This window comes from Plodia interpunctella, chromosome 6 (genome assembly GCF_027563975.2).
Source record: "Plodia interpunctella isolate USDA-ARS_2022_Savannah chromosome 6, ilPloInte3.2, whole genome shotgun sequence".
NCBI classification, from domain to species: Eukaryota; Metazoa; Arthropoda; class Insecta; order Lepidoptera; family Pyralidae; genus Plodia; species Plodia interpunctella.
The window spans coordinates 1,788,491-1,814,125 of NC_071299.1; the positions used below are offsets into that span (position 1 = coordinate 1,788,491).

The 25,635-nt window shown below is 34.4% G+C and overlaps 1 protein-coding gene across 1 annotated transcript in view; it reads right to left on the reverse strand.

Moving 5' to 3' along the window:
- Positions 1 to 24,810, reverse strand: part of Baldspot (baldspot) — a 36,122-nt gene extending 11,312 nt beyond the window's left edge. The window contains exons 1-2 of the mRNA XM_053746235.2: positions 24,266 to 24,810; positions 10,216 to 10,353 (exon numbers count right to left, since the gene is read on the reverse strand). Coding sequence (XP_053602210.1) covers positions 10,216 to 10,353; positions 24,266 to 24,444 — 317 coding nt within the window. The 5' untranslated portion in view covers positions 24,445 to 24,810. The remainder of the gene's footprint in view (positions 1 to 10,215; positions 10,354 to 24,265) is intronic.
- Positions 24,811 to 25,635: the final 825 nt, after the last annotated feature.

Genomic DNA, 25,635 nt, shown 5'->3' on the forward strand with positions numbered 1-25,635 from the left:
TTCGATGAGAGTTTACTTGTCGGGTCGCTAATGAATAAACAAATGAATGTTAATAATTACCGAATAAAACATGAAATTTTCAATTTCATGGTCTACTTGGTCATGGATATGCACCCAGGTGGTATGGTCTACTTGGTCATGGACATGCACCCAGGTGGTCCGATGACATTGTCTTAAGGTAAGCAGGAAATAATGTAATGTAATAATAAATTGCCTCCAAAAGGTAAATGACACGTCCACAAAGATACGTCCAGCCAGACTAGTTGACGTGAAAATTTATTTATTTATTTGCCCAAACTTAACCTACTATTACAGAAAACATATTCCAATACGACAGGTCAGCCTTTCACATTACTTATGTATAACACAGAATATTCAAATTATTATAAAACATGAAGTAGATGACACCTAACAACGAATTTATCGAGCTATCTATCTTATAGATCACCGAGATTATTCCTTCTCGAAAGAATTATATACGGTAATATTACTCAACCCGGTAAAGTAAAAACAGGTACCCATAGTGATATAACACCGAATGTACTAACATTTACGACATACGGCTAGACGTCCCTATCATAAATAATGTAACACTTGCAAGGAAAGGCCTTACAAGAAAGCCCACTCGATATGGTCACGGTGACATAACAGGCTTATTAGAAATCGAAGAAAACCTAATCGGTTAGACGCAAAATCGATTGTTTTCTCTCATCGAGATCACGGACATTAGCCGCGTTTCGGATACGCGTTCCGGTTTCGATATTTTATTCAACTCGATTGAGTGACGCAACGATTATGACTATGAGCTATATGCCAAATTCTGAGTATTTTAATAAGATAAATGCGCGATCTACTTGTGTACGGAACCGAAACAAAATAACATAAAACTGAATATATGTAGCGTGACTTTGTACTTGCTTTAATTGCAATGTAAAGATTTTCGGATGTTGACTAAACTTTATTTTATCGTAAATACCTAGTTCGAGAAATAATAATTGACTTTCGAATTGTATCCTTATTTTTCAAGCTACGTTTAAATTTCCATACAAGACAGAGGGTTATATGAATATTATGGCGTCATACATTCCATCGCCGTACTTGCTGTCGTCTATGCAAAATTATTTTTGTTTTTGCGAGAAAGACTCATAAAGACTCATATATCTTTAATATCTATAACTCTCGATCTTCACTACCATTAAAATTTTCACTATACTGTTAGTATTAATTGTACAATTTATTGTGTACTGAATTTACTAAAGTAGTAAATTCAAAGTGCTTGTTACAAAATTCAAAGCAATATATGGCACGGATCCCTACGAGCGATGCGAAAAGCAAAGCAAATCTATACCGGTAGCCTTCTTAAATCTGTAGGTACCGGAACCAAAGTGCTAATACAGAACCAACAAGTTTCATGTTGACGAACATTTTGGCATGTTTACATGTACCTACAAACATACACATCCGCGTTTTATTTGAGTTGAGCTTGGCATTGAACCTCTCGTGGAGAACAACTAAAATATTTTCTTGATTCCAATTCAGAACTTAAAATAATGTGCCTTTCAAATCTATGGAAAATAAAGTGCTAAATATTTATATTTTATTTGGAAAACAAACTTACTAATTGATAAAAAAACATTAATTACTTTAAATATTTTTCAATATTGGGTACCTATCAAGAGACTTTCTTACTTGAAAAGTAAAAAAAAAAACATTAAATCTTTTCACTCCTTTTCTGCCATTGTTGAGTAGGTATTCTCTCTTCAAACAAGACATCCATTTCAATCCAGTACTTCTATTACTCTAATCCGCGCCTTATAAAACACATGTACGTATTTTGCCCACATATTATTTACTCGAGTGGGACCTCCACGCGGTATATCCGTATTTTTGTACAGACATTCACACAAAACAAAGCAATCTGACTTGAGTAACTCGTTTATACAAAAGGTCCTTGAACGGAACCTCCTTTGACGTCACGGAAATCTCTAGATGTTTCGGAGTCTGACCTCAAGTCTTCTTTAAATATATTTATAATTATTCTTGCGGTCATTACCGTTCGTGCTGTATATTAATAGCGATAATGGTGATAGTAATATTTATAGCTATCAAATCCTATTAACATTATAAATGCGAAAGTTTGTGAGAATGTATATGTGTGTGAGTATAATATAGTATATAACCTGGTAACGCATAGAATACTTTTTATTCCGAAATTCCCATGGGAGCGAAACCTCGGGGCGCAGCTAGTAATAGATATGTTTGAAAACAATTCCATTCCATAATTTCCCATCTAATCTAATTACATTAATATTTTAATCAATGAATGACAAGTAATTGGAAATATTGTAATTTATTGGATTCATAATCCATATGGATAACAATATTATGATAATTTTCGCTTTAGCATAATGCGATATAATTTTTTTTATGCTACGATTTGGCTCGACTCAGCAGAGAGTAGGAGATGGAGGAGAGATGGAGTGTATGGAATGGGTACTGTTTTACGTGGTTGGAGAAAAAGAGACAAAAGTCGAGACACGGAATGAAGTACGTGAGATATGTAAAACGGTAAAAAATATATAAATATTACACTATATTATACTTAGCTTAGATTGTGGGAAAATCATTGTTACATGTTAGATCATCATCATCGACTAATTTAAATAATAACAGCAATTCATTTCTATTATTGTGGATGACTTTTTCTTTAGCGCGAAGTTTTACATTACCTTAATAGACACCTTGAATTAATGTGTCCATTGTTAGGTGCTATTGTTTTTTATGCAATGTTATAATTGTAATATATTATGATTGTTTCATCTCATTTTAAGGTTGCCGCGGATTCGCGGATCGAGATACATTCCCGAACGCACTGTGATTACGGCGCTAAAGTGTTTTAACTCACTTTCACTGTATTATTCACTTATTAAGTTTATTGAATTGATATAATAGAGAAAAAAGAGCAACAACATCTCGTTTTCATTTTCTCTCATTAGGTTTTAAAATCCCGTTTTGCCCAAAAAAGTCTGGTAACGCTGACTGTGTGTACTGTGTATGAAGTTAGCAACCCTAAGTAGACAATTAGCACAGAACCTATTATATAACCTGCGGCTATCTATTACTAACATTGTTCTAGACGTGTTAATAAGCTGCAATCATAAGATCATAACAGCAATCTTTCAATGTACTCTCTATATCATTAATTAAAGCATTTTCTAGGAAAGGAAATCTTATATTATTTAAACAAACTAAAGATCTTTTCGATCGAATTTTGTGTTTCGTGTCTCTAACATAATATCGGTGAACTCTGACAAATGCCGAAGTTAAAGGACATTACATTTCGTAGTTTTTATACGAGCTTTTTTACAGCAATGAAAAACCAATCAATGTATGTGGAAACCGATCCATGACGGGCTGTTTGTCGATAGTGTGTAGCCGGCATTACTATTTGCGGATAATAACATATACAATGAATATCGAAATTGTATTATGTACATAGAATCTTTGGGGCAAAATGTCATCTGCAACCGGTTCGAGAAACTCCCTAACTAAAACTTATGACCCAACAGCAGCTGGCACTTGCAGACGATGCGTTCGTGAATTATTAAAACGGAGCAAAATTGCCGCCAGCTGGTCGTTCCGAAAACTTGGCATTGACCGTGATATTTTGACCGCCACTAAGAATTTATGTCACATTTGTCCCTCGGCTTTGTTCGTGAATAGTTTTGCTGACAAATAATATACACTCCATACACTCCTGTGGATGTCTACGACTAAGCGATACATATCCTTGAGTGTTGATAGGCAACAATAACATTTTCAATGAGGGTTAACTTCAGGTGGGCGATATTGGTCGTAAATTCGTAGCCAAATGTTCAAAATTGTAAGGTTTATTTTTCCTTAGGTTTCACGGCATTAAAGTCCCGATTGTAACTGACTGCATGCGTGTGAGGATGACAAATTCACTAACCTTACAATTTACTCTTACATCGCTTATCAGATATGTGTATATCAACAAAAAATGTTTAAAGGAAGTCGGGCCACATGGCCAGAGCGAACTTATGAATATAAACTATGCATTTGGGTTTTCAAAATTCGCTATTTTAAAATTTGGTCTATCTGAATCTCGCTGGATAAAAAACATGTACGTAATTATCCAGTTATTTGAGAAAATGCGCTATAAAAGAAATTGATAAAGGTAAGTATATCCAATTGGTAGCAAAAGCAATAGCGGGTGCCATTTGAATGCCCCGTTCCCTAAAAAGCTGACATTGACATTGGACATTAGCTCTCGACCGTACCCATAATCGATAATCGTATTTGAGAAGAGGCGAGATAACAATCGCGATACTGGAGAATTTGTGATTACTATTATTCTATGATCCACGAAAAAACTTCAACACAAAGAGGCTTTAGTACTAAGTACAGTCTAATGTCAGATTAAGGATCTGACAACATCAGGCAAAATTCCGAGTGAACAACTATATATGCATACTCAAACAAACCGAGAATTCTTTACGGAATGATGACTCTGCATACATTTGTAAATAGATTCTAGTTTAGCCAATTTAGAAAATTTATTCACTGTGGTATAGCGAGATAATAAGTAGCAGGAAAATGTGTTGGATTGTACATAACAAATAACTTGTTTTAAAACGGTGGGTAACTTGGACAATTCAAACTAACTCGTTTACAGTACATTGATACACGTACTGTAAACGAGTTTGAATTGTGTAGGAACCAAAATGATCACCAAGGGAGAAGGCATAAAAATATGTTAGTTGCTTGTATATAAAATAAAGTGTATTCACACGATGAAACAGAATAATCAAATGTAACATTAATTGATAAAGTTTATAATAATATTCTGTACTTTACTAGTTCTCATTAAGGTATAATTAAAACGCTTTAAGACTCCAACATTTGTGACGTCACTTGTGCCTCTGTTATACAAGCCTCAATTTTTTTTTTCTTTTTGACACAATTAAAAAGAGTCCTTTTTGACTTGATTGCCGATTAAATTTTTTCTTCTATACTAAAACACACTTACGTCATAATGTTTTAAGTATGTAATAATACTGTGTATACTGCGCAAAGTAAATATATAAAATGAAGGTCTAAGAGCATATGCCCATCATGAAAATGCAAATGAAATGGCCATACAAACAGTTAGCTTCAACACGGAGTTGCTTGAAATTAAATAACTATTACTACCGTTGACGTAAATGTAAAGACAATTTTATGTATTTTAAAGCCAATTTACTATGAACTGGCCTCTGACGCAGGAACCATGGTTGACATCAAACATTTATTTGTTTACACTCAGGTGTTACTTCTTGTAAGAAGTATATGTATGTAATTTTAATTGAGTTTCCCGAAATAAATCACTGATCAACAATAATCAGTTTTCATTGATAAAGGATGCGATATTATCGGGTGCCTATGAGCTAATTTATGTCTCAATGGTTTCCCTTCCCTTTCTGAACCATTAGATAACAACCCTGGAAAATTAGCATTAAAAATATGGAAATTGTATGAAAATATCACTTTACCGGAGGATTTGGACGGAAACTTTTATTTATCGATTTTCATGGAAATTTTCATATAAAATGGAAAAATTAATGTATCGATTTTTCATGGATTTTTTTATATATAAATGTAGAGAAACTTCCAAAAGAGCATTTGACATAGAAATTGTTCAATAGGGACTATCTTATAAGACGTAGAATTGTTTTTTTTTGTAATACAGTGGGCAAACGAGCTTGCAGGTAGGCTTGCCAACCGTCCCGGATTTTCCGGGACGTCCCGCTTCTGGGTCAATTTTGGGGCCGTCTCGCCATTACCCCACATCTCAAAAGTTTGATATACATTTCAACTGAATACAGGTATACGCGTTTTTGAAAAAAAAAGGTTCCGTTTTTACCGTTTGGGGTACGAGACCCTGAAAAAGATTTGAATAAGCAGTAGACCAAGTGTAGCGGCTCGAGTCATGAATTTCCTCCAGTAGTGAATGGAGACCCTTCTCAAGAATGAGCCACTCTATGGGCAGTCGTGCTGACGCAGTCAAAGGCGACCCTTTTGGACCTGTGCCAGAATACTAGTGGTTATTCCGTATAACTATCTATACTATTATTATAAAGAGGTAAGCGTTTGTGAATTGTATGTTTGTATGTTAATGTATGTTTGAGGCGGGTAATCTCCGAAACTACTAAACCGATTTCAAAAAATTCATCATTAGAAAGGCACATTATCCAAGATTACATTATTGTTAAGTTTTATTACCTTTAGAGTACAATTACAATAAGCTTATATGAATAGATACAGATTTGATTAAAATATTACCTACCTACATAATGTACAATGCGATATCACATGTTCGCGAAATCAAAAAACATCTATTTGCGTCTCCTTCGTTGTGACTAATTTTATCATAAATGACATAGGACTTATATGAGTAATAATGTGATAATTGTATTTGTTAATAAAGAGGCGGATACACCATAGTACTGCCATTTACAAAACAATTAGGATATTATTAGACCGACTGGACATGCGTCTGAGAAAATTATACATTTGTTTGACGTTTCAATTTGAACGCTAAAATTCTGTACAAAAATACACATTTTGTTGACCTCACTTGTTATGCCAGAAGTTCATAATGGGTTTTATTAAATAAACATATCATTATTGAAAAGTGAAACGCAACCCATCTTTACAGAATGTAATGTTAAAAACTTAATTTGAAAAATTATGACAAGTGTAATGTTCTAGATCTTAGTCAAATATTAATGGTAGGGCTGAAAGCTAGCTCTTATACTAACAATATGATTATATCGAGTAGTAAAGAAACGATTAGTAATTTGATTTCTCGATTTTTACCACGAAAATGGTGTAAATAGCTGTTTTCGGTATAAAACGTACGTACTCTCTACGTAATTTATACTGTACGCTCTCAAAGCAATATAAATTACATAGAGACCCACAAATCCAAACTCTAAAATCGACATCACCACATTCCTGTTTTATCGATACTTAACCAATCTACATCGATATTCGTTATCAGAATCACACAAGCGAGTTCGCTCACAACAATCGACTTATGCAACTTCCCATACAACCTACAATATATATTTGACACGTTTGATTTGAATATATTGAATACCTACGTGACAATGATATTTGAGTAAACGTGATCATACTATAACAATAATAAAGTAGTTTAACGCTAAGTACGTCACGGTGGGTAGTCGTTAAAAGGCTGTCAGCTGACTTTAGGTGACTTGAATAAAATCGCATAGCTTGTAACTTTGTAACTTTTGTAGCAACATTTATTCAAAAGTACATTTAACTACTCAGTGCTTAAGAATGGGCTAATTAGAAACTAACGGCTAATTAAAGATATATATATTTTGTATAGAATATGTTTCACTTTAATGACAACTAATTACAACACTGGTTAGCACGAGTTATTGACTCATTGCGCTGCTTTCTAAACGAATATTAATAAGGCCGTGAATAGAATATTTATTAATATAAATGTGCTCTCAGCATAAACATGTCCGACTGCAAATGCAAAAATAAGTGAAGTTTCACTTAGCTGCATGTAACTTGGCAGCTTTAACATTTTTTCCTTAATTTTCTAAACGAAATCGAACAATAAAGAGTATATGTACAATGTTAATTAAATATAAATAATCTTCGACATTGAAACATGGTAATAAATCAAGTTTGAAAAAAAAAATTGATCCTTACCACCATGTTTATTCGTTTGATAGTCACATCTACAGATAAGCCAAACCCATAACACTTCTTTGTTTGTCGGGTGTCAAACCTAACTTTTTTCCTACGTATCAAAATTACTGCGATATTAACTAGGAGAATGTAGTTGATTAATAACAATAATATTCCATGGATTATGACAGACTACTTCAATGATTTATATTAAACTGGCTTTTGCCCGCGGCTTCGCCCGCGTTAATTTTCGGGGATGAAAGTTATCCTATGTCCATTTCCATAATTCAAACTACACGTATGTAAAATTTCAAGAAGATTGGTTGAGTGGATAGAGCGAGAAGAGATAACAAACTTACTTTCGCATTTATAATATTAGTTAGGATGGCAAATGTCAATCAACCTGTGACATGTTTGCGTTCGCACCACTTTTTCAGAATGTGGAAAACGTAAGTAAAAGCGCCGCTTTCTGCTAAGCGAGATATTGTGAGAAACAATGCGATTTGTTCGTGTGAATTGTTCAACTTATAGAAAAAGTCGCGCCCATAATGAACTGTATCGTTTGAGTCTTCAGAAACCACGGATTTATGTGATCGACTTATCGATTATTATCGTTATAGAAAAGTATTTTTATCACAACGATTTTAAGTAGGTCGTTTATATTGAATACCATACATAATCTACTAAAAATACGTTGTAATAATAAAAAAAATATTAGTGTATGAAAGTGCTCTAAAATCAAGTCATTTTTAAATAGAATAGGTAACAATTTTAAATCGTATTAATCTTTAGCTTTGACGTCAATATATAATTAACTTCACTGATCAGAATAGAAAAGGCAGTTGAAATCAGAAATATTAAAATAGGCGCTTTGAGTGGACTACCATTAATTCCGAGTACGCAAAAACACTTATTTTAAAAAAATTTAATTTGCCAAGAAGCTTTCATCTTAAGAAACTTGATCTGATAAAAGGTTCTCTCGCAAGTAAATTAAGTTGAAATTTCGGCCACTCGGCTCCTTAGCCGAGTTAAATCCTTATTTAACCAGGATTTTTAAAAGAGTATCAACTTAAATTCTTTCTATAAATTATAGCTTTATATTGTAAAAAAATATTTATAAAATTATTACTTAGGACTCTATCAGATCTAGGTAAACTCAATTTTATATTTATCGCCAAATACACATTTAAAACTAGTACCTATATTGAATTATTTAGTTCCTTGAATTGTAATTGATCTCGATCATTGGTCACAATGTAATTTATACTACTATTTCAACCTAGATTTACTATAATATCAGTAATTATCTTCAAGGCGCTGGTCAAGAAAATTGCGAGTGACGAAGACGACGCGTAGATGGGGTCAGCGGTTACCGCGACTGGTGTCAGGAAATTACTCGAGGCAAAGGCGTATATTCAAACAGTTTGATCTTTTCTATGACTGTGCTATGTCGTGACATATATATATATATATTCGATTTATTATGTACTTGTTGTTATTTACCATGTACTAAGGGGCCGTTCATGACATGGGGTACCCCCCATGTCATCCAAAATAAACAAAGGGGCTAGATGATGATTACGTCATCGGTAGTTATTTACTTTTTTACACGAATGGCAACCCTCACCAATGTGAGGGTTGCCATTACTCGCTACTCGGAGATACTCGCTATAGTATCCAAACGGAATAATACACTGACAGAGGAAATTTAGACAAGTGATAATTCCCCTTCTTGGTTCTAAAGCGAGTGCCTAAACGTATGCATTATTGGCGGGAATCCCCGAAAATGCGTTCCGTCAAGCAAAGACAATTCTTTGCTTTAAAACGAAACGCATTTTCGGGGAATTATCGCGCGCTATTCACTTGTCTAAATTTCCTCTGTCAATGTATTATTCCGTTCGGTTACTATAGCGAGTAGATGTAAGCATAACAAAGCAAGTTAACATTTGTGTTACCGTTGATTCTATAACCCAAAGTTTAATGTTTAAATAAGATGTCGTTTCAAATAGACAAATATCCAAGTTATACCAAAAATTGTTTGAAAGTTTTAAAAAATCTCATACAAGTACGCAAGATTATCATATTTTTGTCCCTTACTCTATGTGGAATAGCGTATCAGTAAAATCTAATCTTTATCCTAAATTTATTTTGTTATTTCTAAAATTATAATATTAAAAAAACAATACATTAATTGAAAAATGTTTACGTAAGCATGGGGGGAGGGGTATGGCGGGGTAAATAATTGTAATAAATCTGCTTACGTAATACTTGAGCGGCCACTAACTCGCGAAATCGAATAGGGACTGTGTGATGGGTCACGGCCCATACTTTTTATCCATCCATAAGGAAGGCTGTGCCCCAGCAGTGGGACGTTTATACGGACGATAAAGTAGACGTAAGATTTATTGTAAAATGTAAAAGATTGTTAATAAAGAATCGTTAACGTTTGCTGCCTAATAGATCTATGTATTCTGATAGACTGACCTTGGCACACAGATGGAGTGTGAGATCCCATAGTTGCGCAGCACGTGGATGAACTCTGGCAGCGTCCGACAGGCGCCCATGATGCTGAACGCGGCCAGCATACTGTTCCACACAATCAGGGTGCGCCGGAGCTCGAATCTGGAGAAGGAAATGTTTCACTGTCAATGAAAGAAGCTTTATATAAACATATTTGTACAAAATATGAACATTCAAACCGGCCAAATGATGTCAACCCTCCTATGTACTGGAAAAGTCTGATCGGGAAAATAGATCTATCGTTCTGGAGGTCTTGTGAATGCTATTGTTGCTTGACAGCCGACAAAATTGTGTCCCTTAGTCGTTTCGAAAACATCCACGGCAGGATATAGAGGGTGTAGTTCTATTTTACGACGGAACCAACCACTACAAATATAAGTATAATTAAGTATATTTTACGGCCAAACCTCGACATAATAATATAATACGTCCTCGTGTGAAAGTTTTTCTTTTTGAGTCGATCAACGTATGCAGTTCAAAGATATGTTTTGATAAATGCATTCCTAGAATCGACGGTTATGGTTCTCGGGTGACGTAATGTTTCCCACCTACGAGAATTTCAATCAATTAGACCTCACAATTTTTCGACACGATCTCTTTAAAAATATTCTTAAAGCAAAGAGGAAATCCATGTAGACAGAGGAAGAGATCAAATCAAATCAAATCATTTATTCAGAAATTAGGCCTTCACAGGCACTATTTCACGTCATATTTTAAATTAAATGATGTTTACCAAAGCTACAAATTACTAGCATTTCGGAACGACCACTGCTGAGAAGAAATGCCACTGCTGAGAGAGAAGGACATATCAAGATCAAGAGCACAATAGCTCTTATATGCGTATATGCATAGATCTATCTGTTTAATTTATTGTGGAATAGATATATGAATATCATAGTACCTGAGGATAGTACCTACAACAAGTTGGAATGCATGTATTGAATAAGACACATTGCTGGTTGATTTAACAAAAACAGATATTTTAGAAGCCAGTTCATGCAGTTCGCAGTTGACTGACAAATAATGACAAGGTGAAGATCATTGTATACAGACATCCTGATTTTGGCAGGACATCCCGAGACGGGCGTGAAGATATTCATTCAATTCAGAGGCAACGCGCGTTAGATACCACAGTGATTTCATATTATGTAATTTTCTACAATAATAATTTAAAATTCAGTTTACATTTGTGTTTTGTAATGTTACTTTGTAATGTTACTCACATACCACCTTCGAATTTTTATTTGCTATAGAATTTTATACAGTACACAAATTAGATAGGTAGGTATCCCTATTTTTTATGTTTATAAATTATATGTATTGTACTCAAAAATATAATTTTATTCACACAGTCTAACAAAACACCCAAATTTCCCATACCTTTAGAAATATCGGTATAATGTTGTGGTTTTCTAGTATTGAGCACATAAGCACAAAGTATAGACATATAATATCATGTTTAGTTTACTACTACAGCTGTAATTTCGTCTGATTGGTCCATTGTTCGAATAATTGACTGTCAATTTGAGAACATCGCTATCATGAGCCGAGCGGTAGGTATCTTTATGGATGGATATATATTACTTTTGAATACGTAAAGACTACCCCTCTTATTCATAAAAGAATTAAAATATGATTTAAGCTAAACATATTTTAACCTTTTTTAAATAAGAGCATATTTTATAGCCAATGTCGTCAAACTCTTTAGTATAGAAAATAAAAAAATCTAAATCTTTTATCTTAAAAAAAAATATTTTTTCTTTTTGCAAACATTTTAATATATTATTAGAATGTTATTAGTTTACTTTAACCTGCAAACATCATGCGGATAATTGATTTGCATACAATACATTCGCTTTGGAAGCACTAAACTTTTAAAGTTAATTATTATTTGTTACTATTTTTAAATTTTGAGAAATATTCAACCAAATCCGCGTGGCCAATTATGTGTTTACGACAGGACATACCATCACTGAGGCGACTGCATTTATTTATAGAATACGACATTTGTGATCTCATAACTTGGTGTCAAGGCCAGAGATTACGAATTGCAATTCTAGGACAGTCGGGATAAAACAGCTGTCTATCTATCTAAAGGCTGATATTACATCAGGCGAACGAATGCTCATTCTTTTGCCACTCTGGCTGTCCAACCAATGGCTGGCCATAGCTGTGAACAATCCGGTCTAGGCCAATCACACAATTGAAGTTCACTTCATCAGTTATCATCATTTATTTCTGAAAGAAGCACTGTTTCTGCATTTCCAAAAAATCACAGTCAAAAAGATCGAGCGTACATATCGACAAAAATTGGATTGATGAAGTGAACTTCGATTGCGTGAGAATCGGATCCCAGCTATTGCATACTCGCATCGTGTAAATGCGCACCTTGACAGTTGTAAATACAACTGTCAAGTTGTCTATTTGTAACAGTTTTATGATCCGGGGAAATCCCCGGGGAAATAGACTAGGTCACCTGTCGATTATAGCCATAATAGTGTGATCGTGATTTAATAGTTCACGGAATCTCAAACCAAAATCTTTCGAAAAATTCTAGACGTTACCTTACTTTCTGTTATAAATGTTGTTGTCAAATTACTAGTCGTTCGCCACGAACTTCTCGACCTTGCGAAGACAATACATTTTTATGAGTTTTTACATGAAAATCAGACCAACGGTTCGAAAGTTATCGCGTTACAAACATACAAACAATGCATTTTTGCCCCAAGTTGATTTGTTTGTAGACCTCGCTCGCTCGGTCAATTATCTATATTGAATCTTATCCATATGGACGAAAAGACCTTTGAACACGAATTCTATCTAATTCTACGTTCGAAATCAGTTCAAATTCGAACGAGCTTGAGTAAAATCAATAATATTTTAAAAATATTATATTTATAAATCGGCATCGTGAAGATTAATATAAAAATCGATCACTTTTATGAGACATTTTGTATGCTTTGAAATTGTGCAATCAGTTGCAATGCCGAAGTTCAAGAGATCACGCAGTTTTTTTAATTATTTAAAAACATATCTCACTCCGCTCGCGGCAAAAGTGTACTTATCGGGTGCGGTTGTTATGTCCGGTTATGTACAAACCAAAAATAGGTGTTATTTCTGGTTTTTGAGGGTAGAAATATGGAAAAAGTAGCCTATGTTTGAATTTAGGTATTATTAGGTAGTATAACACTTATGCATGCACGATTTTTTTTACATGGGAATGTGGCCGGCAGCCTGCCTCATCCTTATCCTTACATATTATAAAACAGTCCTCTACCGCGTCTGTCTGTTCGCGATAAACTCAAAAACTACTGCACGGATTTTCATGCGGTTTTCACCAATAGATTCCTGAGGAAGGTTTAGGGGTATAATTTATTTTGTTTTTACCCGAGCGAAGCCGGGACGGGCCGCTAGTAATACCTATAGTACTAATCTCTTTAAATTTTGAACATGCACAGAATTTCAAAGGCCATGCGATTTTAATTTGATTTATCACTTGCAATAAATTGAATTACACACTCATCAGTAATTGTTTATAAGATAATTAAAAAGAATCGCCATTTATAATCGTCAATATCCTCAATATCACTAGATAAAAGCTTATTATTACCGGTAATCCGACTGTAACTGACATATGTTTCTATATTATCGATTTTTTATGTTAGATTAGATTAGCAATCTTCACATTTTTATGTAATTTGCTGTTTTCAACAAAAATATGGCCAATTGCAACTCTTAACGCGGCCTCACTGCTCTGTCGCGCCACGTTGCGTCGATGGACTGGAGTTGGTTGGCAGTTATGGTTATAGCACGCAATATTGCGTTGAACAGTTGACGACGCGCAGCGTGAGCAGTGAGACTGCGTTGATAATTTTTTTCGATCTCTGTGGCTTATAGTCATGGCGGACTGGTATAATGGAGGTCTTAGATTCGATCCCCGGTTAGGTCAGAATGGAAGAAGTTATTTTTCAGATTGATAGTGTGCAACCGGCATAATGTCATAAACGAGGAAAGACTATTTCCATTTTCCAGCATTGAATTATAAAACTATCGCATTAGTACATAAATATCTCGATGAATTCCACTAAAAGGTGTGCGAATTGAATATTCTGAGAATCGACGATTTGCGACTTAGGTTGCGTTGCAACTTTTACGTCAACTTTAATCTGCGCAGAAAAACGCAAAGTACGCCATGTCAGCAAGTCAACGGCGCGCAGGTTAAAGTTAACATCAGTGTTGACTTGTGCAACCAATTTTTAGACATTATTAAACCATGTCCCCAATGGATGATTCATTACGGATCGACTTATCAATAAAACGCGACATTGACAGCCACTTATCTCGTAATGTGTCATTGTCCCAGCCAATGGCGTTACAAGTGTGTCATGTTTAAATTTACCCAGACCTGACTTTTATTGTATGGAAACAAAGAATATTAACTTGTGGCATGTGGTTCCCGCCCTAGAATTGGACCACTCCATATAAGAGATATACGCTGAGGGGTAACAACAGCATTCCCAAAGAGGGCTGACGTCAGGCAGATGGCCTTTAAACGCACAACGGCTGGGGAAGCGATCTAGAAAATGCTCAGATGAGATCTCTCTCATCTAGCGTCAGACAGACGGTCGGTCGTAAAATATACCTAAGAGTTTTCAAAAATGTAATTTTTATGCGATATTCGAGCTTCGGAGCGTAAAGATCGCAACTAAGAATAGGCGAGGATGAGAAAATGAAACATTTGTTTTATGCCATTTGTTATGTATCATTTAAAAAAAGCGGCAAGTGTATTTCCTGCATAAAAATGTTAATTGCGGATCAGGTTCGACCAGAAAACTAGTTTAATAGTTATAATAATACAGCAGTTTATTTCCTGTTTTGCATTAACTGAAGGTCCCTTCCCGAAGTAACATTTGAGGAAAATATTGACGTAAGTGAGTAAAAAATACTATGATATTTTATTTTAATTATATTTTAATTATAAAACGAGTAGAAGAAATAAAGTCAGAGTTCTCAATATAATTTATTACACAATAAATTAAACAAATATATTAGGCCAGATTGAGCTAGCCCCAAGCTAAGTTCTAGATTTGTGTTATGGGATACTAACTCAACGACCCTATATTTCATAACAAATACATAATATAGATAAACATCCAAGACCCGGGCCAATCAGAAAAAGACCATTTTCCATCATGACCCGACCGGGGATCGAACCCGGGATCTCTCGCTTCAGAGGCAAGCACTTTACCACTGCGCCACCGAGGTCGTCAATATTTTATTATATAGCGCGGGACCTATATAGATAAACATTCAAGTCTTACTCTAATAGCGTCTTCATTATCATTACATAGTATAAAACATAGCCGCTTCCCGCTGTATGTCCCTATATATGCTTAGATCTTTAAAACTACGCAACGGATTTTGATGCTGATTTTTTAAATAGAGACAGAAGATTCATGAGGAAGCTTTTAATGTATAAAACACGCATAATATTGCACCTGTGCGAAGACGGGGCCGGGCGCTAGTTGTAATGATAAAAATTACTTAAATGAATAAGAATATTTTCTTTTTGAAAATCTAGTATTACAACAAATCTGTGGTTATGCTCTTGCGTTAGAATTGGTGAATGGAATAGAATGGGAATCCCGAAATTAAAGCAAGGAGGTATTAGGTTTAATTTGATTCATCTGATCGGGAGGATATTTATATCGAGCCACCTCAAGCAAGTCTTATATGGCGCGACAATATCGTCATCCAATTCGATTCACAATGATATAGCCCAATCAAGTTAAACGAAATCGATTCAGAAATTGATATATCAACGTCATTAAAACTTAAAAACATATACAAGATCCGCAATGTTTGCTGTATCCTTCCTTCCAGGGCGTCATTTGTTCATCTTTTACTCATATAACAGTTTCGAACTCGCAAATAATAAATCAACATGAAAACATAACATAACACTTCTATTTATGGGCAGTCGTGTAAAAAAACAGAATGATGAAATTCACGTGCAACCACAAAAAATATGATTTTAGCCGGCTGAGTTTATCTACCCGCGTGAGATTTATCACAGTGTTATCAAAAACTCACCTTTCGGGCTGCTGTTTTCCATACTATTTTTCTTACACTGTTGACATAAAATTAACCTGTGATAACCGCCTGATAAGCATAACGTTAAGTGATATGTAACTTTTAGCAAATCATGCAGTAACTAGGCATCATAGCATAGCTATGATAGCAGCCAATCTTCGTCGACAAGCGACACTATGAGAAGAAGATACATTCTCAGTAATATTGAACGAGCAACGCACCGCGATTTTACTTCCAACCCCCAGTATTTATTACTTACTAACTTTTGCCCGGGGCTTCGCCAACGTAATTTTCCCACGGGAACAGTTATTTTTCCGGGATGAAAGTACTCTATGTCCTTCTCCATACTTCAAACTACATGTATGCAAAATTTCAAGAAGATTGGTTGAATAGATAGAGCGTGAAGAGGTAACAAACTTACTTTCGCATTTACAATATTAGTTACGATAGGATTAGATTACCATCTTATATCTATCGGCTAGTAAGAAGCTTTGCAGTTAGAAGATTGTGCCAATTCCAAGAAATCTTTATAGTTACTCAGTTGACGATAACACCATTAAAAATAAAAATAAATCTTTCAACCCATAAAGATCACTTAAGTATATATCCACATACGTCGAAACAGAAACAAACATCAAAATCCGGTCAATGGCCGTTCAAAGCCTAATCCTTGAAAAGCGAATAGCGGTGTCACCACATTATATCATAGTACGCTGGTTACGTCACTATATAGTCGTCCTACCGATCGTCTGACTTTAGAAAGTATGCCAAAAACTTCATTTACGCGTAGCCTGAAGGAAATCTGTCTTTTTACAAAAAACCACCAATTTTTGACACAAGCTTTTATTGTTGTCAGAGAGATCTCAAAACATTCAAAAAAATAATGTCCGTTCAGTAAATCGTTCGGGAGTTCCCTCGTCTCGGGAGCCATTCCTGGGTAAATCATTAGGTCATGCTTATCATAATAATATATTGTCATCCAAACTAAACGTGTGTACAAAATTTCAGGTCAATCGAATAAAGATATATATCTTTAAAGATTCCACCTGAACAAAAACTATATAGCCAAAACAGCCAAAATATTTGATTAAATAATTTGAAAAAATAAAAGCTGCTACGCGCCGTTAAAAAAAAAGTTGAAAAATTATCTAGCAATATTTCCACAGATATACAATATTTCTATTCAAATGTGATTGTGCTCATACTTATAAGTAAGATAAAATTAGGAGCTATGCTGAATATTCTACAAAAACTACCAACCAATATTTTAAATATAGTGTTTAAAAAACTGGTTTTAATTTGTATCTAAAATTAGCAACACACAAAAAGCAAGGATCTTGATTAATTATGTCTGCAAAAAATTAATATGATACAAACGAAAATTACTACTTCTCTTGATCAATTCATCATAACTCGGCCACATTATCCAGATTCCTAATTTACTCTAAAGTTGAAGGGATATAAGAAAGTTATTAAGTTCTGATTGACATAATATTTTAACAGGTTGGGTTCACATTGTCAACCGCTTCTAGGTAGTACGTCAATATAGCTTTTTCTATTAAAGAAGCAAAAGGTTAGCTTGTAATATGATAAAGTATTTAAATCATCAAATAGCCGTAAACATCATTATATCGTTGAGTTAGCATTCCATAAAACAAGTCTCGAACTTACTTTGCGGCTAGCTCAATCTGTCCTTATACATTTATTATTATTATTATTATATATAGTCACCACACAACTTCTTGTATCGAAAATATCACGTATAAGCTATCGTTATATCTATTTTTATCGACTGTTTTTTGTTAAGTAACCGGTCTGTGCGTTTATTATGAACAAACGAATTAAGAAAAATATCGTGTTGATTATTTCTGGAAACTTTGGCAACATCCTAATAATTTACGACTTTTGTTGAAATTAATAAAAACAGTAATTATTTTGACAAACATCCAGTGTTTTAAACTACACTTAAAATTTGAGACTTTTTTTTTTTGCTTTCATGTATGAGTAATTCGGTGTATTGAAATATTATGTCATATTTACACAACTAATATATAGAGGATCATAAAGGTATAATATTCATCTCAATGGGCTTGGTTGGAGAGTAGCAAAAGGTAAAAACAGCAAACACATGACAAAAACATAATGACAAGCGGTTAAAATGGCCACAATAGGTACTTACTACAAAAGTCAAGGCCAGACAAATTGTTAAGTTCTTAAAAATATATTAGAGTATTATTTGACATTGATAAACATATTACTGCACGCAAATTTATTCGATGCTTTAAAGATTAAATTAAGCGCAAGTCTCGTGCCGTTTGGACTTTGTACTTGGAAAGTATCGAGCACCATTCCTCTTCACCAAGTAGCGGGGAGAACTATAACACAAGACAAGCAATCGATGTAACCGTTGCAGTAATCGCCATGCAATTCACCACCACGACCCTTCTAGAAGTGTTACGATTTGCTAATGAGGGAAGGGTCCGCTTAGAGACGAGCAACGCTGGTCATTTTCATCACGAAAAGTTCTCGCCTATAAGGTATTTAAATGGTACTAAGACTGGACCGATTGGGAAAAGTCCGACACGTAGCCCATCAGTGGTTCCGCTGCATGCACAGTTCTTATTCACGCACACATCGACAACGAAAGTGCACCAGTTTCGTCACCCGTTGCGTGACGGCTGGAGGAAACGAACAAGTTGACCCGATCAATCCAGAAAATTCTGAACTGGCATTGCAAAACCTTGTTAGCCCATAGTAATTAGTGGTAATGATTACCGTCTGTGCCAACCGCGATGTTTACCTGATTTTCGATCCGATGAATCCGTCACCCGGAATGAAGGAAAGTCGCGCTGCAAGGAGGCATAACAAAAGATGCCCAAGACATCGAAGATCTCGTGGTCTTCTCTGTATATTACCGTTCTCATAATATCATTTAATAGCCACAGGACCATGAAGGATGAATCAACCAATGTTACTTTTACATAATTTTCATGTTCATAAAAACTAGTAGTAAAAACCCTGTACTCTGCGAAGGTCGCATTGATAACCACGGCTCGTTAACTCGGTTGAATAAAATTGTTCATCGACTTCGTTACCAGACCGAATGCCAAACTTTAATTGAAGCGGATCTGAAAATCATGGCCGTTGCATACATTTATGGGGCATTGGGGCATTGGAGAAAGAGATTTATGAACTATTTTTGTAAATTAAAAAAGAAGCTTTTTTTAAGAAAATTTTGGGTACAATGCACAATTTTTACCAAACTTCAGAATTTGAATTAAAAAAAAAAATTGCCCCTACCATTCTCCCACCTGATCGTACAATGTGCGGATGCATTTTTTCTATTTTCGTTTTAGATTTTTTTAAGTGAAATAAACCAGACCTACCACGAATCGATTAATAAAACATAATTCATAAATTGTCTATCATTTCAAGTTGTACTTGCAATTTTAATCAATTTGCAAAGTCTTTGGCAAGACTATCAATTTGAGCTATATTTGTCTACAATTGCTGAAGATTGCATTTCAAATTAAATGAACCTACCGGACAATTTGCTAATAGCGTTATATAGGTACTTCGCTTATTGAGGATAAGCGAGCTATTTGTCCAGCATAACGAACGAGATTGCTCCAATTAGATGTCGGAAGCCACATTTTATCAGGAATGAGGAAAATCTAGTTAGAGAGCGCATACTAGAGACAATATTTTAAAATGTTACTTATTCCTATTAGAGTATTAATTTCGGAATTAAACTTCTTTTATATTTATTTTTGGTCAAATGATCGTAAACACATAGAAGTTTTAATTTTATGGGTGTTAATATGGGAACTCGTCAAATTCTAGGCCTTTCAAAACGGTTCCATTTACAAAAAAGTTGGTTGGTTCCATCTAAATAAATAAGGTCTCAAGCAAAAGGGTCAAATGTAGTTCCAAAGAAACAATTACATCAATATTTTTTTCTGAATTCTTAATTCTGGCACTACACTGATTTACGGCTCAAAACCACTTCGTAAACGATTTTTTCATTAATAAATAAAGCGGTTATTACAGCACAGCGAGGCGCAAGCGCAGGCGTTACTCGGAACAGCATAATTACGATTTAACGCTTCATTCATACAGTACCTTCGTAATGGTAACAACATTAGCATTCCGTCCTCGATACCGAAAACTTGTCAAAGGTGGTAATGAAAAAGAATTGAAGAACTTTTTAAATATTGAAATTTATTAATTATATGAAAATGTATGTAAAAGTGGCAAAAAATATACTTTTTTTACATACATTTTAATAATTAAGAGACGTGATCCGAAGCGGTGGAGATGAATTTGAGTTCTTGAATAGACTTATTCTGTTATCTATAAAAAAAAGTATGTTTCGTCTCTTTCTGTCAATTTCAAATTTTAAAGTCACGAAACGTACTGTTAAGCATATTTTGTTAGCTTTTGAGTTTATATTTTATCTTGCTTAACTTGGTAAAGCTTATCTTGCTTAACTTGGTAAAGCATATTTTGTTAAAACAAAATATGTTTTACAAGTTAAGCATATTTTGTTAGCTTTCGAGCTAACAAAATATGCTTAACTAGGTATTTTTTTTCCTTTTTTATGAGTAACTGGGTTAGCATTTCGTTTATATCCAGTAGGTCTCAGATTAATGAGGTTTTTATCCTTTTCCCAGCATAGTACCAGACCGGTAAAAAAAAAGTTTTTGGAGAAAAAGTTATAGTAACGACGCTTCTCCACTTGCCCTTGAATGCAGTCATATTTTTCCACTGTACGATTGCAGTCATTGTAGATGACGTCAATTATGTGTTTATGAATAAATTTAAAAAAAAGTTGCATAATCCTGAGATCACATTTCATCAGAACTAAAGAGAAAAACGTAGGTTAAACAAAAATATTTGTTGGTTACTTGTTATTTATTCATGAAAAATATAAGATATATTACAGTGCGATTAGCGATAAATATGCTTTTAGGTTGATGAAAATTGCTTATTTACCTATAAAGCTATTAAATAATATCTATATCCAACTAATTTAAATGTATAGTATGGGACATCCCACTAATATCATAAATGCGAATGTTTGTTAGGATGTATGTTTGTTACTTTTTCACGCAAAATCTCCAGGGCTGATTGTTGTGAAATTTGGTACATGGGTAGAATATAACCTGGAATATCACATAGGGTACTTTTTATCCCGAAATTCCCACAGGAGCAAAGCCCTAGGGCGCGGTTAGTGATATATAAATGATCTACCTCGTCATACTAAATATTTTAATAGTGTAACAAAATGTGTAGTAGTAGTAGTAGTTTTGTATTTAGCTAAATAAATAAATGTGTCGCTAGTGAGCGAAAATTGGTAATTATGGAGCATTGTCCCATTTTCGTCTGGCTTAGAAACGGAGTATTCGAGAAGTTGTTTATCGCAGACAATTCGAAAGCAAACATTGTTGGGTTCGATAACACAATCAATTCATGTTTTAATTATATTAAGATAACCTATTCCTCTCGTTGTCTCGTAGGTGTTTGTCGATAACATAAATGACCACTTTGACATGTGATGACCTAATGGAACCTAATAAAACCGCCGCATTAAAAATAATTAAATGTTTAAAAAATCAAACACGATAATTGAATGTTAATTTAATTGATTCAATAAAACTTTATAATTTTCATCAATAAAACTTTATTGACATTTAATATTTTTTAGATTTCAGTATTATTAGGAATGCTTTTTGACCGTGCTCCATATAAAATTTTGTTCTTGTCATTAGAAAAAAGAACTGTAAAGATAGATTTAAGCTTATGAATGAATAAATAAATAAATGAAATAAATGAATGAATAAATGTTTTCATTAGTTGGAATTGAATAGCTAATTATCGAGTATTCACCTTGTGTTCACGAACGTCTAAACTAAACGCCAATTTCTACGAAGGTAACACTGCGAGGGGATTTTCTAATACATTTTTAGATTTGAATTCTATGACTCATTCTTACTTCACTTACATTATACCAGAGATCACATATTGGCTCCTTATGCATATTACGAGTACAATAACGGCTTTCATCATAATTTTTTTTATTTTGCTACTTTACATCGTAGTACCGTACTTCAGTGAATTTTATTTACTTTCCATAACAACAACTAGTAGGTTTATAAAAGTGTTGCAATTTTTAAAACACCGGTTAAGTACCAGTGGGCTCTTCTTTTACTTGGTTCCGTATTTGCTTGGGAAATTAAGGGTACCGCTTCTTCCTTTTGAGGTAGGGAACCCTAAAAATGAACGATTTAAGATAGGTACGACACGATTGGAAAGAGTGAAAGTACTCAGACTGGTTTGGTCGTAGAATGCCGTAAATAGAAAACTGCTTTTCCGATTTTTTTATAGTTTCCATATTGGTCATTGAATCAGTTGGTAGGTACTATATGAATATGTACTATGAAGGTAGTCTAAATCAGACTGGGAGTCTGTGCCAAACAAGTTTACGTAACGTTGCAGATCAGATGCGGAGCTCCATTCATAACTCGCCCACGCCCCCCTCTCCCACCCCCTCATTCTACCCTGAAGTGGAGAAACCCAAAATTCTTAAAATCTTTAACGCGATTTTCTTATTTATGTGAGTGAAAAAAATACCTGTTAAACTTGATTTCGGCTTGATGTCTCGGCGAGAATACGTAATACACTTTATTATACTGTATCTAGGGAAGCCAATTGATAAAAACGTTGCTTGAGCATGTCAAGAAATCCAAAACTTCAGAATGCATAATTATGCCTTTTGTTTGCTAATCTATTAGGTTCTCCTAATAGATGCTTGACAAAGGCTGAAAACATTGGTGTACCAAATAACATTTTCAGCATTATTACATTTGTATTATGGTAGGTATTTATATGAATATGCATATTTCTTGTCAGTTCTAGCGGTAGGCATAAAAATGCTCTATGCTGCTTCCTGAATGGGCTAATCTGGTAAATCTAAAGCAGCAGCTCAGATTCCTTAGCAAAAAATGGCCAATCATAAGGCTTAACTGTGGAACTTTGTCCTCATGAGAAGTACTTAGGTATGCCTATGTCATAAATAACATACAAAAAGAAAACAAATTGATTTGGTAGTTTTGGTGATTAGCGAGATGTAATGAACAAACTTGAGACAACATTTTGTTGTCATTGTTAAGATCTGACTAACAAAAATTTGGTTAGATATTTGCCAGTATTTGGTAACCTAATCTAAAATCGCTAACTGACCAAAATTTGATTAACCAGATCTTAGATTTGGTTACCAAATATTGGGATTGAGATCACAATTTTTCATCGATAAAATTAGCATAAAAATAAATTATACTTCAAACACAAAAATCTGTCTAAAAACCTTTATGACAAAAAATTAACTACAAGTGAATAATGATACACTAAAAATTTATTACCACCTTAATATGTATTGTAAAAACTATATTTAATTTTTTTTATTTAACACATAGGCAAATAAGTATATTATACCTAATGTTAAATATTATGTTTATAGACATTTGAAAATTTGAGAGCTCCCAGAGGAATGTTTATATCACTGGATACATTTCTTGCCTAATTCTTACAAGAAAATCCATTTCTTAAACAAGTAGTAACTATAAATATGTTTCTACTACAATTTTGGTAATTGAAAATGATACATTAATTTAATTGATTTACTAAAATAAGTACACTGTACTTTGTCTGAGAGAGAGTTCTTATTAAAGATTACTAGGAAAGTAGTTCCTAGGAAAGATTGCTCGACCTAGGAATACATTCATTCATTTCAAGTTCAAGTCTCGGAACAACTACATAATTTTTTAAAATTATCTATTATTATTTTTGATGAAATCACCCTTGCAAGCAATTGAAAAGAAAAGGGAAATACTGGATATTATATAAAAATTGGTTCACTCACCTAGGTCTGTTCTGCATGTACAACTGCCCAAAGAAAATAAAGGCCATGTAGACTCCCACATAGTAAAACGCGACAGTCCAATTTTCTGTCATCCATTTCCGAGAGTTCTGATGAATGAATTCGTTCTCGAATTCGAATACATAGGAGTAATTCGGAGTAATGTCCAAATTATAAGCCATGTTAGCAACCTCCAAAAAACTACAGTTCTATTATCACTGAAACCGCCGGCACAGTTTGATAGACTACGATGCAGCACTGATCATCACAGGTAGAGGGATTTAACCTAAAAAATACTAACAAGATACCGAAAGTATCGTTATATCACAGTTGACAAATGTCAATATCTCAATGGGAGGCGTACCGACTCTAAGACACTAATTTGTGTAATGACCGCGGAAAATGATCACGTTGCCTATTTATTCACAGTGCCGATACGTCGGCGACAACTATTTTATTTAACAGACCCGACGTCGGCATACAGTGGCTAAAGGAAAATTTGAATGAACTTGTCTCACGCCACGCCGTGTCGCCCCTTCATTTTCTATTTATTTGACAGATTGTCGTCCCGCCCCTCTCGACCCCTCTTTCGTGCATCGCTTGTCGCACCATACACCTTTGCATAATCCGATTGGTTGAAATGTTGGTCAACTGATATCATTGGATTATTTCTTGCACAGGTTATAAAACCCACATAACCTGACATTTGTCAAAATAGTTCGTGTGTTTGGATAGCAGCATTTTTGCTGACATTTCTGATTTTATTTATTGGCACATATATCATTAAAATATAGCGATAAATACCCTTCCGTTCGTCACCAATTTCGCCACAGTAGTAATGCTCTGATCTAGTAGAATGCTAGAAGGTCGTACGACGAACCTACCTAGAAAAATTAGTACCTAGCAAACAACGAATCTCGCTAATGATAGATAGGTAAGTATAGTTACAGAAGTCAAATCTGTGATGATCAACAACCTGTCTGTTCAGATCTGAAATTTTGAGTATGAAAAATTTGGTTGTGTGAGTTATAATAAGTTTAACATGTTTGTTTATGTCTGTCCATGGCATCGTAGCAGCCAATCGGCTGAACCGATCTTGATATATTTTTTAAGAAAATTTAATCGAGAATTTTATAGTTATGCTTGGTGGATGTGTGTGTTCAGCTGTTTGCAAGGAACTTCCATTGGTCAGCTTGTGGCATCTAGCCGGTAAATGGGTGAACCGGAAGTACCTAGTTATCTATTTAAAGTAAATTATCGAAATCCATTCAGCAGATATTATCGTTATTAGGTCATATAGGTACCTGTATTATTACTCAAATATTTGTTCAAACAAGATACCTACCAGTAGAGAGGTATTGTGTTAAAGGCCG